This window comes from Mandrillus leucophaeus, unplaced genomic scaffold (genome assembly GCF_000951045.1).
Source record: "Mandrillus leucophaeus isolate KB7577 unplaced genomic scaffold, Mleu.le_1.0 Scaffold318, whole genome shotgun sequence".
Taxonomy (NCBI): Eukaryota; Metazoa; Chordata; class Mammalia; order Primates; family Cercopithecidae; genus Mandrillus; species Mandrillus leucophaeus.
The window spans coordinates 63737-79956 of NW_012103343.1; the positions used below are offsets into that span (position 1 = coordinate 63737).

The 16220-nt window shown below is 34.6% G+C and overlaps 1 protein-coding gene across 1 annotated transcript in view; it reads right to left on the bottom strand.

The window, feature by feature from the left end:
* Positions 1 to 4138: 4138 nt before the first annotated feature.
* Positions 4139 to 16220, bottom strand: part of MMADHC (methylmalonic aciduria (cobalamin deficiency) cblD type, with homocystinuria) — a 19796-nt gene continuing 7714 nt past the window's right edge. Inside the window, exons 4-8 of the mRNA XM_011987833.1 lie at positions 13667 to 13884; positions 10665 to 10770; positions 9948 to 10078; positions 5587 to 5673; positions 4139 to 4672 (exon numbers count right to left, since the gene is read on the bottom strand). Of these exons, the coding sequence (XP_011843223.1) occupies positions 4478 to 4672; positions 5587 to 5673; positions 9948 to 10078; positions 10665 to 10770; positions 13667 to 13884 (737 nt within the window). The 3' untranslated portion in view covers positions 4139 to 4477. The remainder of the gene's footprint in view (positions 4673 to 5586; positions 5674 to 9947; positions 10079 to 10664; positions 10771 to 13666; positions 13885 to 16220) is intronic.

The window sequence follows — 16220 nt, forward strand, 5'->3', positions numbered from 1 at the left end:
TAATGTCTTTTGATGAATTAAGAGTTCTTAGTTGTTTTGTGTGCACGTGTGTGTGTTTTTGAGACAGTTTCGCTATTGTTACCCAGGCCGGAGTGCAATGGCACGATCTTGGTTCACTGCAACCTCCACCTCCCAGGTTCAAGCGATTCTCCTGACTCAGTCTCCCGAGTAGCTGGGATTACAGGAATGCACCACCACGGCCGGCTAATTTTTTTGTATTTTTAGTAGAGACGGGGTTTCTCCATGCTGGTTGGGCTGGTCTTGAATTCCCAACCTCAGGTGATCCGCCCGCCTTGGCCACCCAAAGTGCTGGGATTACAGGCGTGAGACATGGCGTACAACCAAGAGTTTAGTTTTAACATGATCCAATTAATTATTTTTCCCTTTGTATGATTATGTTGTGTTCTCTTAAAAACAAATCTTTACTCCAAAGCACAAATATATATATATATATTTTTCCCCTAGCTTTAACCTTTCACATTTAGACTTGGAATCAATTTAGAAGTAATTTTCATGTATGTGTCATGTAAAAGCAAAAATACATTTTTTCTATATGAGTATCCAGTTGACCCAGCAATATATACTGAAAAGATCATTCTTTTCTCACTGCACTGCAGTGTCACCCTTGTCATCAATCAAGTGACCACTTTATGTGCTTTTTATAGTAGTGACATGGTTTTAACTGATTATAATTTCCAGTAATGAATGGAAGTCAAATGCTCAAAGTCTCAAAATACAAAAAAATGCTCAAAGCCTTAATTTAAGTCTAGGTAATTTATAGTTTACATGTATTCTGAGAGGGCAATGAAAACCCTATGAAAAAGTTTAAAATATCCTGGTTAGTAATGAGAGGATAAGAGGAAAGTTATTACTGCATATTCAATGGTGTGTTTAAGTTTAGTGGGAAATTCGGTCCTTACTTTCCAAGTATGGGAGGCAAGATTTAAGACAAAAATACAAACGAACTGTGTACAAAATCGTGTGGTGGAGACCAAGATACAAATGAAGGAAAAGACCAGTGAGGGATGGAAGAGCCAGGAAAGGTTTCATAGAGGAGTGCAACTCAAATCCTTGAACTGATTTAGGCCTGATTAGGTCACTCTTAATGCAAAATATTACAGCCTTCAGTTTTGTTTTCTATAGCTCCTTAATACACGAACTGGATGACCAAATCTTACTCTTACTTCCTTAGATGCCGCTAATCCACCAATTACTACTGAGTTTTCTTAGAAGAGACCAGAGGTTGTAACCCTCAATGCACACTGAAACACCTAGGGAGCCCTTAAAAAGTACTTATGTCCAAACCTCATCAGACTAATGATATCAATCTGTGGGTGTGAGACCAAATCATCAGTATTAAACGCCCTCAGGGGATCTAAATGTTCAGTTAAAGTTGAGGACTTCCAATCAGTGGTTCTCAACCCCAGTGACAGAGTTGTCAGATAAAATTCAGAACACCTGGTTATATTTGATTTCTGATAAGCAAGTATTTTGTCCCATAGGAGAAATATAGCAATAACTGAAGACATTTTATCATAACCATGGATTGGTGTTATCTAGTAAGCAGAAACTAGGGAATGCTGCTAAACTTCCTACAATGCCTAGGACAGCCCACACAACAAAGATCTGGTTCAAGACGTCAGTAGTGCAGAAGTGGATAAACCCTGCTTTGGAGCAACAAGAGTCACAAGGAGAATACAGAGTTGGAACTAAAAAGAGAGTTTTGTTCAAATGTAATAGCAATAAGGACTAGGTTGATATTACAAGTAACAGAAGCCCAAGAAAGACACGAAGATTTTAAACTTGAAGCTAGAGAACTATTGTTTGAAGTCAAGCATTCTATAATTGAATTTTTAGATACATGTTTCAGTAAATTTTCAAAGAAATTTGGAACAGATAGAGTTCAATGTAATGAATTCCTAAGTTTATGAAGTGGCAGCATTAGTTAACCCAAAAGTTCTTTCACTTTAAATTCTTCAACTCTTTGATATTTTTGATCAGACACTTAATAGACTTCTTGATTATGACCATGAAGAGTGAATACGGAAAATAACTATTGGACTAATGGTCAAGTCCCACTGCTGGGTCTTAACACTAGCTGTGTGACCTGATGCATGCTCCTGTTTCCCATTTTGTCTATTATAAAATGAGGAATGTGGATCACATGATCTGAAAGATCTCTTTCAGCATTTAATTTCTATGTGCTTGATAAATTTTCATCTATGTAATCAGCATTCAAGAACAAAAATTCCTAAGTTCTTGTGAAAACATAAATTTAACAACAAACTTTTCTTCAGTGATAGCTCTAATAGTAATTTCAATGGCTCAGTCTTATTTTAAAAGGTAGCAAATTTATGTTTAAGATACATAATTTTGCAAATTCTTTCTTGTCCACGAGGTCCTGATCAAGTGAACAAAGTTACCTGAGGTGTTTTTTTCCTGTGGTACATAATAGTCAACCACTTTGTATTATTATCATTCAGTAAAAGTTCCTTGGGTTATATTTCTAAAACCTGAATCTTGCCATAATACTTCAGAGAAAAAAGTTTTTATAACAGTTACTGCTGATCATGATGTTTGTTTCTGGAAATCCTGTTAAAAAGCAAGTTGATAAGGAGTCTCACCACCATGTACCCTTTCTCAGTACAACAGAATGCACCGAGTTAGCCACCTAGAGGGAATAAGCATCATTTTCAATCAGTAAGTGACATTTCATAATTGTTAAAGCAAATGTTGAAATTTCAAGGGAACTTGTCTTAAAGAATGGTGCAAGGTAGGAAATGGCTGAATAAGCAAAATACACATTAGAAATAACGAGTGGTACAAGGTACTTGACCAAATTCTGTATTGTGTAAAACTGTCCTCTGTACTGTGGGATGTTCAGCACTAACCCTGTCCTCTACCTACTAAGTTCTGTAGCACAACTCCCCCATATCCCTCCAAATTGTGAAAACAAAAAATGTCTCCAGACATTGCTAAATTTCCCTTGAGGGTCAAAGCTGTCCCAATTCAGAAGCAATGAGGAAGCAAAAACTAGGCAAACAAGTTTGATACCATATATGATAATAGAAATTAATTTCACAATGTTGAGTAAAAGCAGTCGGATACTGAACACATTATACAGTTTCATATATATATTATATATTATATATATATAATGTGTGTGTACATATACATGTGTATGTGTGTATATCTATATATAAAGCATCAAAAGAGGCAAAACCAACCTATACTAAGGAAATCTGGACAGTGGTTCCTCATGGAAAGGACAAGGGCTGGGGCATGTTAAGTACCTAGAAGGGAGCAGGATGAGTATGTCTGAGGTATTCTGTGTTTTGATCTGGGTGCTGGTTACATAGACAAAAATTTATTGAGGATATATGACGTGCATATATATACATACACTTTAATAAATGTTATTCTAAATGCCGTGGCAATCACTACACTTCATCATTTCAAAATGAATGAAAACTTTCTAGCTCTAGATCATAAGCAACACCTCTTATCAAATGACATGTTAACTAAGCTAGGGGTTTTAAAACAAGGTGTGATTAAAAAGTTATCTCCATGTAGTCCTTTTCAAAACAGGCATTTCATGAAAAGACAGAAAAAATCTATTTCAATTCATTTTGTAGAAGTTACTTTTACTCCTTAGATCTGCCTATTTCTATTAGAAAAGGTTCAAAAATGAAAGATAATTCTTTCGAAGTTTCTAATGCTGTAAAAACAAGCCCCATCTCAAATGAGGCACCTCTGTAAAGTACTGCAGTTTCTGCCTATTGCTAAAATTGAAAATAAATTTGGCAGTTAAGGCATAGTTTTATTTATCTGTCTCAACTCAGGAGTTAAGAGAGAATTACCTTTTTTAGTAGGGATAAGGACAAGACTCGTGTGTTTAAAGATATATTATCCTTCTTCTTCTTTTCCTGAACATAAATTATTTCAAAGTAATACTCAGACTGGTACCACAACACTTTAATAGACAATAAAGAGAAAAGAAAATTTGAAAAAGTAAAGTCTACAATGAATCCAAAATTCTCAATTGCATTATTAAAAAGAACTTTAAAAAGATTAATACAGAAACTTCTTAAGAATCAATAATGATGGTATTTTAAAAATATTGTAATGAAAACACACATTATTGTAACCAAATGTGTGATTTATTTTGGGAAGAAAATAATTAAAACTGAGGCCTTTTTCCAAAAACGGGGAGAAATAACAATAGCAGATCATACCCTGGTTACAAGCTAATTACCACATCCCATACAATGTGGATGTGCTCAATGTGTATTCAATGATATGAATAACGAAGATTTGCAATTTTAAAGTCCCAAATCACTTGCCAATGTTGTAAATTCATAAATGCTGAAATAAATACTTAGAAATAAGTCTATTTTAAAAACTTTAGTCTGACAGTGTTTATAGATCAATCCAAAGATCACATACAAATAGTACAGCAAATAAATGGACATTTCTGCTAATTTCCACTTAATTTCTTCATAATATGGCTGTCTGGTGTTGCATTAGTGAAGATACTTCCTACAACTACATGGGTACCCCAGAGACTATGACGAATCACTTTACAGCATCCAAGGTCATCAACAGAGAATCCTAAATGTCGGTAGCGTTCGTCAGTTTCAAAAAGAGTGTTGTTTGTATATGGTCCAAAAAACTGAGGAAATAAAAATGAAGTATTTTCATTAGTAAGAAAGACATTTTAGTAATAATTTTTAGGTAAACATGACACCTATCTACTTTAATATTCCAAATATTTAAAAAACTAAGTAAGTAAAAAGTCACATGCAACACTTAAACTGCCTTAACACCCCTTTTCCCCAATTCCTATGCATTCCGGAAATGTGAAATGATCTAGCAAATTTCATGTTACCTAGAATCAAACACATACTATTGCACATCCTTTAAAGATGGAATAAACCTTAGACAATTATCTATAGTTCACCATCATTTTCAAGACAAGGAAACTAAAGACCAAGCAAGTTTTCCATTTCTCGATATCTTATTTGACTTTGAGAAGAAATGGTATATATTCCTATCTCAAGATTCAGAAAATGATTTGATTACTATTTGTTACTGAAAGATATATCCAGAATTTAAAATGTGACTACAGTGGTAGTTCAGTTATTTCTTCAAAGTATAACCTTATAAATGTTAATTTCCAAAAATTTACTGGTCTAAGTATTTATTTTTACCACCTGTATTTTAATCAATTAATTCTAATAATAATTATTTCTTCCTTACAGAAACTAGACTGTACCAATTTATAGTTTTCAACTTATAAAAAGTAAACACACTCATGCAATGCAACTCAAATATATAATATCTACTAGTGAGAACAGAAAGTAAAAACATTTCTAATTAAAAAAATTGAAGTGATGGAGAAACTTAACTGTGAATGATAGAGGTCTCTCAAAAGTTGTGAATTCCAATGACTCACAGTAGTATTTATTTGGGTAAAATTGTGAGATTTTTAAAAAGTCTTAATCTATTACCAAAGTTATAAACAAATTTTATAATAAAAATCATCTCTACTTCACATAATTTGATTTTCAAATGATAATTACTCACTGCCAAACCAGATGATGGGTCAATAAAGTCAGCCCAATATCCCTCAGCTCGAAGAGCATAGCAAATTTCCTTAGCACCGTTGATGAACTGCATTGAAAGTCACAAATAATATGCTTAAAGATAGCATTACTAGAGATTGTTTTATTTTTAAATAAAATTTTAAGTGACTATCTTGTTTCAGAAAAGAACTCAAGATTAATAAAAAATAAAAACCAATAGCAAATTAGACTATAAAAGCATAAGATTATTTTGACCATTCCAGAAGATTGTAAATACAACACTTTATTTTAAAAAGACTAAATTCTACACATTTTCTTTTGAATTCTTTCTTACTTTATGAACTACTTCTAATCAGTTCTATGCTACTAACTTCTGAATCTGTCATAAACTATCAACTATGGTTGCTATTTTCTATTATTACGGTGATAACAGATACAGGTAAAATACTAAATAGGTATTTTAATAGAAATAGGTAAAGGAAAACAAAATGCTCTTAGTGAAAAGATCTGAAACATTCATTCATTTGAAAGAAAGTTGTTTAAAAACATCTACTTGTTTGTGTGTCCTTCAAAATACATCTATCTACTCACATAGTCATGAAATCATTCTGAAAAAACACATAAAAATAATATAACCTGGTAAATGGTGTACTTAAACAAGGTACTTGCTTTTCATTATATACTCTTCTCTATCTTTTGTATAGTGTACAATTACTGCTACCATGTGCATGTATAAAAATTGTGGTCTTACCATCCTAATTTATAAGCTATTTTATTAGCTTTATCAGAAGTCTAAGTAGTGAAAAGACAGTAACAAATATTAAGACCAGATTACAATGTTGAAATAAAGAAGAGATCATGAATGTTTAAAAACAAGGGCACACAGCTACTCAGGAGGCTGAGGCAGAAGAATTGCTTGAACCCGGGAGGCAGAAGTTGCAGTGAGCTGAGATCACGCCACAGCACTCCAGCCTGGGCGACAGACAGACTCCGTCTCAAAAAACAAAACAAAACAAAACAAAAAAATCAAGGGCACAGTTCCACTTCTGGCCGTAACAGAGTTAACAGGTACTGAACTCGCAATCCTGTTGTAAAACTATAAAACTGATCAAAATATACAAGGTAACTATTTTTAGACCCTGAACAACAGGTGAGACAAGACCTTTGAGAGAAGGTAAACAAATGAAAAAATCCCCATATTTGCTCCAGCTTTCTGTCTGTGGACATTTGCCTGTCACAGGGCAAAGAACTAGAGCCCAAGCAAAATGATGCTGTCACTGGAGCTGAGGAGGTAGAAAGCAAGAGTTCGAGACAGCTGAGGCACCTGGGATTTGTAAGGCAAGGTACTGGAAATGAAGGAGATACATAAAATGGGCTCCTGAGTTAGGCTGCAGAACTATTCACCATAGTTTCTTAGCTAAGGGCTGAGCTGTGCACTCATGAGGCAAGATTCCGAGAGGCCTAGAGATCCATGTGTCATGCAGTGCTGGGAGACATGGATTTCCGACCCACCCAGAATGAAAAGACCTTACTGACTAATTGTGGTATTTCAGCTGAGATCTCCAAAAGTCCAAGCCTTAAATCAAGACTTTATTGTAATTCAGAGGTTAGTAAGCTACTGTCCAAGGGCCAAATCTGATCTGGTGCCTGTTTGGATAAACAGTTTTAGTGGACACAGCCATGGCAATTCATTTACATATTGTCTACAGATGCTTTAACAACACAGGGGTAGAGCTGGGTAGCTGAGACCCTAAGGCCTATAAAAGCTAAAATATTTACTATTTGGCCCCTGTTAAACAAATTTTATGGGAGCTCCTTGTTTTGGACTAGCCTCCTGCACTAGGTCGCAGGAGATGAGACCAAACCAGAATGGAGTCACTCATGCTAGGTACTGCCTACTCTAACTGAATTCTGAAACAGACTAGTTTTCAAACAAACGAACAACAAAAAAACCAAGATTCACAGCAACCAATCAGAATGGGCCTAGTTTACCTGAGCCAGCATAAGAAAGCCACCTGTGTTTTAACCCTATAAGGAAAGTAACTTTGAAAGGAATAATCTGCTTCTCGTTTCTTATTGCTGCTTTCTCCAGCTCTTTGCCGTGTATAAAGCCAGCCTCCTCTGCTTAGCTGTTTGTAACAATCTATTTTACAGAATGAGGCGTTGCTTCATTCTAGAATTTCAAATCAAAACCAATTAGATCTTTAAATTTGTGATAATTTGTCTTTTAACACCCCTTCCAGAAAAAGTTAGTTGATCTAAGGTAACTTTTCTCTTAATACTTTCCTGTAAACTAACAATAACCATTAAGATAATACTGTATTCTTTAGGTTATCTTCCATATTTAATATTTATTGCTGTATTTTATTAATCCTCACAATTCTTAAAAATAGGAAAACTACTGAATATGGCTTAGAAAACAGTCATTAGAATGTATTTCAATTTAATGAACAGATGTATCATACATAAACTACAAGGAGAGCAAAACAATGCAATACAATCAAATGTTTACAAAGGTTAACTGAAAGAATCTCAAATTAACATAAAGCTGAAGTATTTTTCTTAGGATTTCTGTTCACCAACACTGACATCTGCTGGAAAAAATTAGAATAGATTTAAACCATAAAATATCAAATATTTACTTGGAGAGCTAGGTGTGGTTCCAAAATAATCACGAAGAAATCTTTAATCAAAAAAATCTTTTTTCACAGAAAATAAAATAGCTTCAGTCATTATAAAATTAAAACTCTCAAGTTGAAGCATGTTGCCATTCAAAGCCCTGAAACTGGTTATAGGAAACTAACTTAGAACTATACTGGAGTCACTATCAAATTAGGTTCAGAATCTTAAACTGACCAAAAATTAAAACTAATGCAATATACATGTGATAATATTCTAGCACTTCAATGATAGTGGTGAGTATATATTTACTAAGCATTATTTTAATATGTAAATAGAAAATATCCTACGCCTCTCTATAACTCTTTTGTTAATCACTATATAATATGCTTGTGATTGTTAAAAACCACACAAAATCTATTAGCAGCTATATGACATTTAAATGTGAAATTATAATATTGCTGAATATGTAAATTACAATACTTTTACAAATAAAACCATACATCTAATCCGAAAGAAAACATAAAATAATTCCTAATATCCTGCATAGAAATCACTAACAGGATTTTTAAATTCAAGTTAGTGACCTGAACCCCTTAGCTAACCTGAGTTGGAAAGAACTGCTAACACCCAGGGTAAGCTAGCATGACAGTTTATATACTAGAACAATCTTTTTGGTGGGCAAATTGGAAGTGTCTTATCAAAATTTAAAAGGTAGATACACACTGATTCAGCAACTCTCTATTTAGGAATCTATAGATATTAGCATGCATAAAAGTATTTGTAAAAAGATTGTCACTGCTTGTTGCCTATAATAGCAAAATAAACTTATAAATGACTAAGAAACTTCTTTTATAAGAGATGGGAGGTCTCACTTTGTTGCTCAGACTGAAGTGCAGTGGCACCATCAAGGCTCACTACAGCTCGACCTCTCAGGCTCCAGTGATCTGCCACCTCAGCCTCCAGAGTAGCTAGGACTACAGGTGCGCATCACTACACTTGGATAATTTTTTTTTTGTAGAGACAGGGTCTCACAACATTGTCCAGGTTGGTCTCAAACTCCCGGACTCAAGCAATCCTCTGGCCTCAGCCTCCCAAAGTGTTGGAATTATCGGTGGGAGCCACTGCACCCGGTTAAAATTCTTAATTTAAAAAGTTTATGGTTTACCCATGTGATATAATGCTATGCAGATTTTATAAAGAATGAAATATATCTATGTGTAAGTATGGAAACATGTCAAAGCATACTTTAGGTTAAAAGCAAAACACAGAAAAAAAGTGGGTAAACATTATTATACTGTTATTGTATCGCATACTGTTACTGTTTACTCTTGGAGAGAGCTGGCATAATTTTCACTCATTATTTGACATGTTCTAAGCCCAGGAGAAAGGGAAGATGGGGAGATAAAGGGGGAGATGGAGGAGGAGGGGGAGGGGGAGGCTGAGGGGAGAAGGATAAAGAGTTAATTTTACCTTTTTGTCATTTTCCAAATTTTCCAAAATAGACTTTTAAAAAATAAATTGAGGAAAGTAATAAACAGAATCTAAATTTTTAAGGATACTAAAAAAGCACTTTTATTCTCAAAAAAAATGTAAGTCCTTTAGCATTACAACACTTCGGAGGAAAATGAATAAAGGGTGGAAATGACCTTTAAATGACCTTAAAAAGTCATCATTTTAAGACACTGGTTCACTGTTACTTAGTGACCATAAAATTAAATTATTAGCAATTGAAAGAATTACCTTTTCTAAGAGCACTTCTCTTTCAATTTCTACTTCTTCACTCCAAACAGTCATATCATTCTTAGTTTTCTGTGTTACAGTCAGAATCAGTAGTTTGCTATTAGCTACTTCTGGAAACAGTGATTCAAAATCTACAAATAAGAATAAATATTCCAGGTAGAAAAGAATTTGATTTTTAAAGAACAAATTTTTAAAGAAGGTTAAAAGTACTTCTTTAGAAAAATGCTGATTAAGTAAAATTACTGTGGCATTAGATTTTTATAAATGTATATTATTTTTGAAAAGGGTAAAATTAAACTGTTTTGTTTACTTCTGCTTTTGTTGGATGAACTGAAATATTACTACCAACAATCCTGAAGGGTAAGTAGGATTACACATTATTTGGGGTTAATATAATTTTCAAAAATGCCTACTAAGATTTTTCAGTATTATATTAACTCTTAAAATTATAACTCTAATAATCACCCAGGAGTAAAAATGACTTTAATTTACCCTTAGGAAAAAAGTTATAAAAATTTTACTCTTCCTATCTAATGGCAGCATGAGGTCAGATGTCACAGGACATCTGAAAGCCTTTATCTTGGTCATGCAATCACTTCCAGCCAGATACAGTAAAATATAATATTAAGGTATAGAGCATTCCAATTTCTATAGAGGACATTATTCAACATATTAAAAAATTAGTAACAGTGTTTCAAAATATAAAGCATGACGTACCTTTTCGCAGCAATTCTGGACATGTTTGTATTGCACACTCTACTCTGGCACTTTCAAAGTAAGTTTCTGCACTGTTAATTTCTTGTTCAACAGGTGCATCATTACCCTAAGGAGAACAAGGATGTAAGTCAACAAAATCTGGAGTTCAAATAGAACGGTATCTTGCCTGTTATAAACTTGTCTTCCTTAGAAAGCTTTTTGTTTTTACAAATAATTATAATCTATCTGGGAGGTGAGGTAATGATGTTTTTTCATTTACTCAAACTTTTCTCTACAATGAATATAAGATTTGGAAGTTCAAAAAATGTGAATACAGCAGAGCATGACTATATAAATATACTGATATTCTAAAACTTGCTATGAACAGAAATTGGCTAAGTAACTAAAATGCCATAATGTGTCTCATAATGTTACGTCCTCTATTTTATGGTAATATATTTAATTATCTTTTCTTCTATAATCTGTAAAATGGGGATAATGATACTAACTTACAAGATACATGACTAAATAATACAGCCTCTCCTACAGGAAGAGCTTAGAGGCTTTTATTCAATTGAAATTTACTGAGAGCCTACTATACATCAGGCGCTATGACAGGAGAAGGCACTGCAATGGTAAAAAATTCAGTCCTTACTTTCAGCGATTTCAGGCCTAATAAAAAAAAAAAGCACAAGCAAATAAATGCAATTCAATATGACAAGTGCTATCGAGTTACGAATACAGTTTTCTAGGGGCACAGATGAGGAAGAAACACTTTGCTGGGAAGAATCAGGAAATGATTGAAATGGTGATATTTGAGCTACAAGTTAATATATCTGACAGGTAAAAAATAGGTGGTATAGAGATTATGAATTCAGGAGGAAAAACAGTGCAGCAAAAGACAATAAAGTGCAAAGACACAGAATGTTGTATTCAAGAAAAATGGCAAGTATGTTGTGGCTGGAGTACAGAGGGAACAGGAAGTAGTGGCAGATAAGGTGGGAAGGATAAGGGATCAAAACTGTGAAATGCCATTTATTCAGCATTAAGAAATTTGGACTTTAGTCTACAGGCAATGAGAAATAGCAATATCAAATGCAAAAATTAGCCAGGAATGGTGGCATATGCCTGTAATCCCTGCTCGTTGGGAGGGTGAGGCATGAGAACTGCTTGAACTTGGGAGGCAGAGGTTGTAATGAGCCAAGATCGTGCCATTGCACTCCAGCCTGGGCAACAGAGCAAACCTCTGTCTCAAAAAAAAAAAAAAAAATCTTGTGGGCTAGAGATTATTACTATCCTCATTTGACATATAAAGAAACAGGAGTGGCCAGGCATGGTGGCTCACGCCTGTAATCCCAGAACTTTGGGAGGCCGAGGCAGCCGGATCACGAGGTCTGGCGATCGAGACCATCCTGGCCAACACGGTGAAACCCCACCTCTACTAAAAATACAATAATTAGTCGGGTGTGGTGGTGCGCGCCTGTAATCTCAGCTACTCAGCAGGCTGAGGCAGGAGAATCACTTGAACTAGGGAGTCGGAGGTTGCAGTGAGTCAAGATTGCACCACTGCACTCCAGCCTGGTGACTTCATCTCAAAACGAGATGAAGCGAGACTTCATCTCGAAACAAAAAAACAAACAAAACGACAACAACAACAAAAAAGAAACAGGAGCTTAGAAAGGTTAAGTATTTTCCTCGAGGTCACAAAATTAAGTAAGCTGCAGAGTCAATCTTTGAACCCAGATTTATTCTATCTTCATTGTGTGTCATGCTATAATGACTCTAAAAATCCAGGTAAGACAAACAGGCCTTGAACTCTGGAAAAGAATTGAAAGGACACTAATATTTTAGGAGCAACTTGAGAGAAAAAAGCGATGTGATTTTTATATTATTTATAGTGGTATGATGGAGAGAGAAGGTTGGTGCTCTAAGTTTTATCTTAGGAGAAAGGGGAGGATGGTTATTCCACTAACAGTATTGGTTATACGGGAGTTAGAACAGGTTTCTAAGGGAAAAAAAGAAATATTACTTCAGTATTAGACACACAAAATCTGGGGACTTGTGAGACATCCAAACAAAGATAGTTCAGTAGGCATATAGAAATATAGAACTGGAAATGTCAGAAAGAGAAATACTGAATTAGAAATTATAAAAACATAGACTGTGGAGGAGGCCAACGGATTAAGTGACCAAGGGGTGATTCAAATGAGAAGTTGTAGGACAGAAACTTAGGGGAAATGTAATTTAATTGACAGACAGGAAGAACAAGAAGCCAAGAAGGCTGAGAAGGAATTATCTGATAAAAACATAGGACTGGTCAACTGTGTCTCAGTGTCAGGTCATCTAATATAACTCAAAAGTAAGGTTTGCTGCTGCTTATAATATGGCTTTGATTAAAAAAAAAAAAAAAAACAACTCAGCCTAAAACTATGCAAAAATATGAAAAATGATAAACATCAGGGGTTTGACAGGAACCCTGAATTGCATGTAGCTTTCCACTTTAAACAATCACAAATGCAAGTTAAAAATGTTTAAAAATGAAAAAAAAAAACCAACCTTAAGAAATTATTTAAGAAAAAATAAACATGAAACTGGGTCCTTTTTATTATTATATCTGAACAATTTCTGAGATCTCAAATTTTTCTTAAGCTTTTAAATGGCTAGAGGAATACAGAACCAGTTGGAATCAGATCCATGTACAAATTTAATTGCCATTTATTAAAAGTGAAAAACAGGAAACCTAAATTTCCAGTATATAGATATAATTACATTATATCTATACTTAAAAACATATTTTTGAAGAAATATTTTAAAAATATTATAATCTACAGTACAAAAATTATATAGCAAACACTTTGTAGAGGACAATGCCAAGTGTTCCAAAGCTATATATGCTGTTTTTGTATATACAGGTATTGGAATTGATTTTTAACTTTTTCAACAAAAGTAATATGCTTATAATAATCAAGAGTAATATAGCATTAACAATCAGGAAACCACAATAAATGTTACCAACAATTTACCTGAAATTCATTCACATATTGTGCCATCACAAACTCATGTCTTTCACTTGATAAAGGTTCTGCTAGAACATCAGGCAAAGTTTTATGAACCAGGCTTTTCTTCTGTGAAGAAGTCCCATTGAGGTGACAATCAAAACCTATGTTCCCAGGAAGCTGGAACCTCTGATCTTGAGGTCCGAAGGGTCCCATAGTTTCATCAGGCCACACTGTTCGAGAGCCTGAAGGGAAACAACAAAAGGAACAATTTCTCCTTAATAGTCAAGTATATTGGTAGACTGAAAGAATGTTCTTCTTAAAATTATGTATATTTTTATCTAAAAGATCTTTAAAATCTGTTTTCCCATGTGAATATAGATAGTTTCCTATTGTTTCCAAAACACTAATCAAAGCAACTGATTGACAGATTACAGGCAAGTCTGTTATCAGGGGAAAGACTGAATATAATAATCCATACTAAGAAATGCTTGAATGTCATTAAAAAGAAGACAATAAACCTTTACGTACTGACACTGAATGAAATCCAGGATACAATGCATTAAAAGAAAAAGCTAAGTCAAAGAACAGCACGTATGATAACATTTACATCCTCATATTTGTGTATTGTTTCGTTCTGTTTTGTTTTTGAGACAGGTCTCTGTCATCCAGGCTGTAGTACAGTGGTGTGATCGCAGCTCACTGAAGCCTTGACCTCTGCGGTCCACCTCAGCCTCGCAAGTAGCTGGAACCACAGGTGCACACCACCATGCCCAGCTAATTTTGTTTATTTTTGGTAGAGACAAGGTCTCCTCCTCCCTCAGCCTCCCCAAGTGTTGGGATTATAGTCATGAGCCACTGTGCCAGGCCCATGTTTTTAAGTAAAGAGAAGATCTAAAATGAAAGACGCTAAACTTAGTAATGGTCGTCTGGAGAGGGTCATTCTGCTGCTGTTATCTGGTGGCACAAAACATGAATGGGAAAAAAAATTATGCATCACGTGACCTAATGCTCTGTTTACCAGCCACGTGAGTTAACATGGATTGCAAATACAGAACAAACCACATTACTTTATTCACTTAAAACTTAAAAACAATACTAACTTACAAAAAATTAAAAAAGATTCAGAAGAGAATAAAGTAGAAAATTAAACTAAAAATTACTCAGAGTAGCGATTTGGGCTTACAGAAACAGGGACAACTGCTATGCATATTACTTAGCAATAAAAATAGATATTTAAAAATATCCTGTCAGAGAACTAAGTAACTGAAAATGGCTATGTCAGTATGGCTGCCTCATTCCTAGATCATGAGCCACCATATCCCTCTTCCACACTTAGGGCATACATCGCCCATCAATCATGGAACCATTTCCTGCTGAACCCAGACGATGTCTCAAGATTCTCAACATAAACTCTAGTCCAATGCTTCTCAAACTCTAAAGGTGTACTTAAGATACATCTGGGATCTAGTTTAAATGCAGATTCTGATTTAACAGGTCTGGAGTGGGGCTCAAGATTTTGCATTTCTAACAAGCTCCTAAATGATACTGATGCAGATCATGTTGACTAACAAGGCTCTGTACAGACAGCCACTAATGACTACTCAAGTCACTTCCCAAGAGAAAACCTGTTAGCTATTTTTGAACAAGATGGTTTTTAAAGGTCTAACAATCTCTAGTTCTCTTTACAGAAAACACACGTCCCATATTAACAGTAGATTTGGGCAGTGGATTTGACCGCATGTTTACTGGTCATTTTAGGTTTTCTTTTCTGGGAAAGGCCTATTCATGTCCTTTTGTTTTCTGATTTTTCTTTCGGGTTGCCTTTTCCTATAGATCTATTACAAATTCTTTATATATTCCAGATACCAATCCCTTACATAATTTGAATAGCAAATCTTTCATTTATTATAAATATATGGTTAGTCTTCGGGTGATGTAAATTGGGGAGTAGTCAGAGAGTTAGAAAACTTGGAGCAGGATGGACGGCTCTGAATCCTCAAGTGAACTTAAATTACACTGTAAGTAATGTGTGCCATGAAAAAAGGATTCCATGTCCAATATCTTTGGGACACATTAGGTTAAGTTTCTAAGAGTCTTTAATATTTTAGTGTGCATTATAAGCCTCCAAGACAGGAATATGGCATATAGCATTTCTCAAACTTATCTACCACAGAGACTATCCCCCCTACCCCCACTTTTTCTTTTTAACCTTGAATAATGCTTCATGGCTTGACGTTAGTCTGGGAACTACTGCTGAAAGCAATGAAAGGTAACAGGTTTTTCAAGAAAGTGACGTGGTTAAAATATTTTAGAATGATTACCATGGTAGCGGTGTACCAAACAGATGAGAAGAAATAGACTTTGTAGAAAGCAGGTAAGTTAAATAAACACTAACACATAAAAAGTACAAGGTACACTTACGAAATTTAGCAAAGAATGGGAAGAAATAATAATATGGTTTAACAGGACCAAAAGGAGATTTGTTTCAGGGAAGAATCTATGTTTGAAGATAGAAAAAGTTTAAGAAGTTTTAGAAACCAGTACTTATTCTTTCTTCCTTTTTTATCCTGTAGCTTTC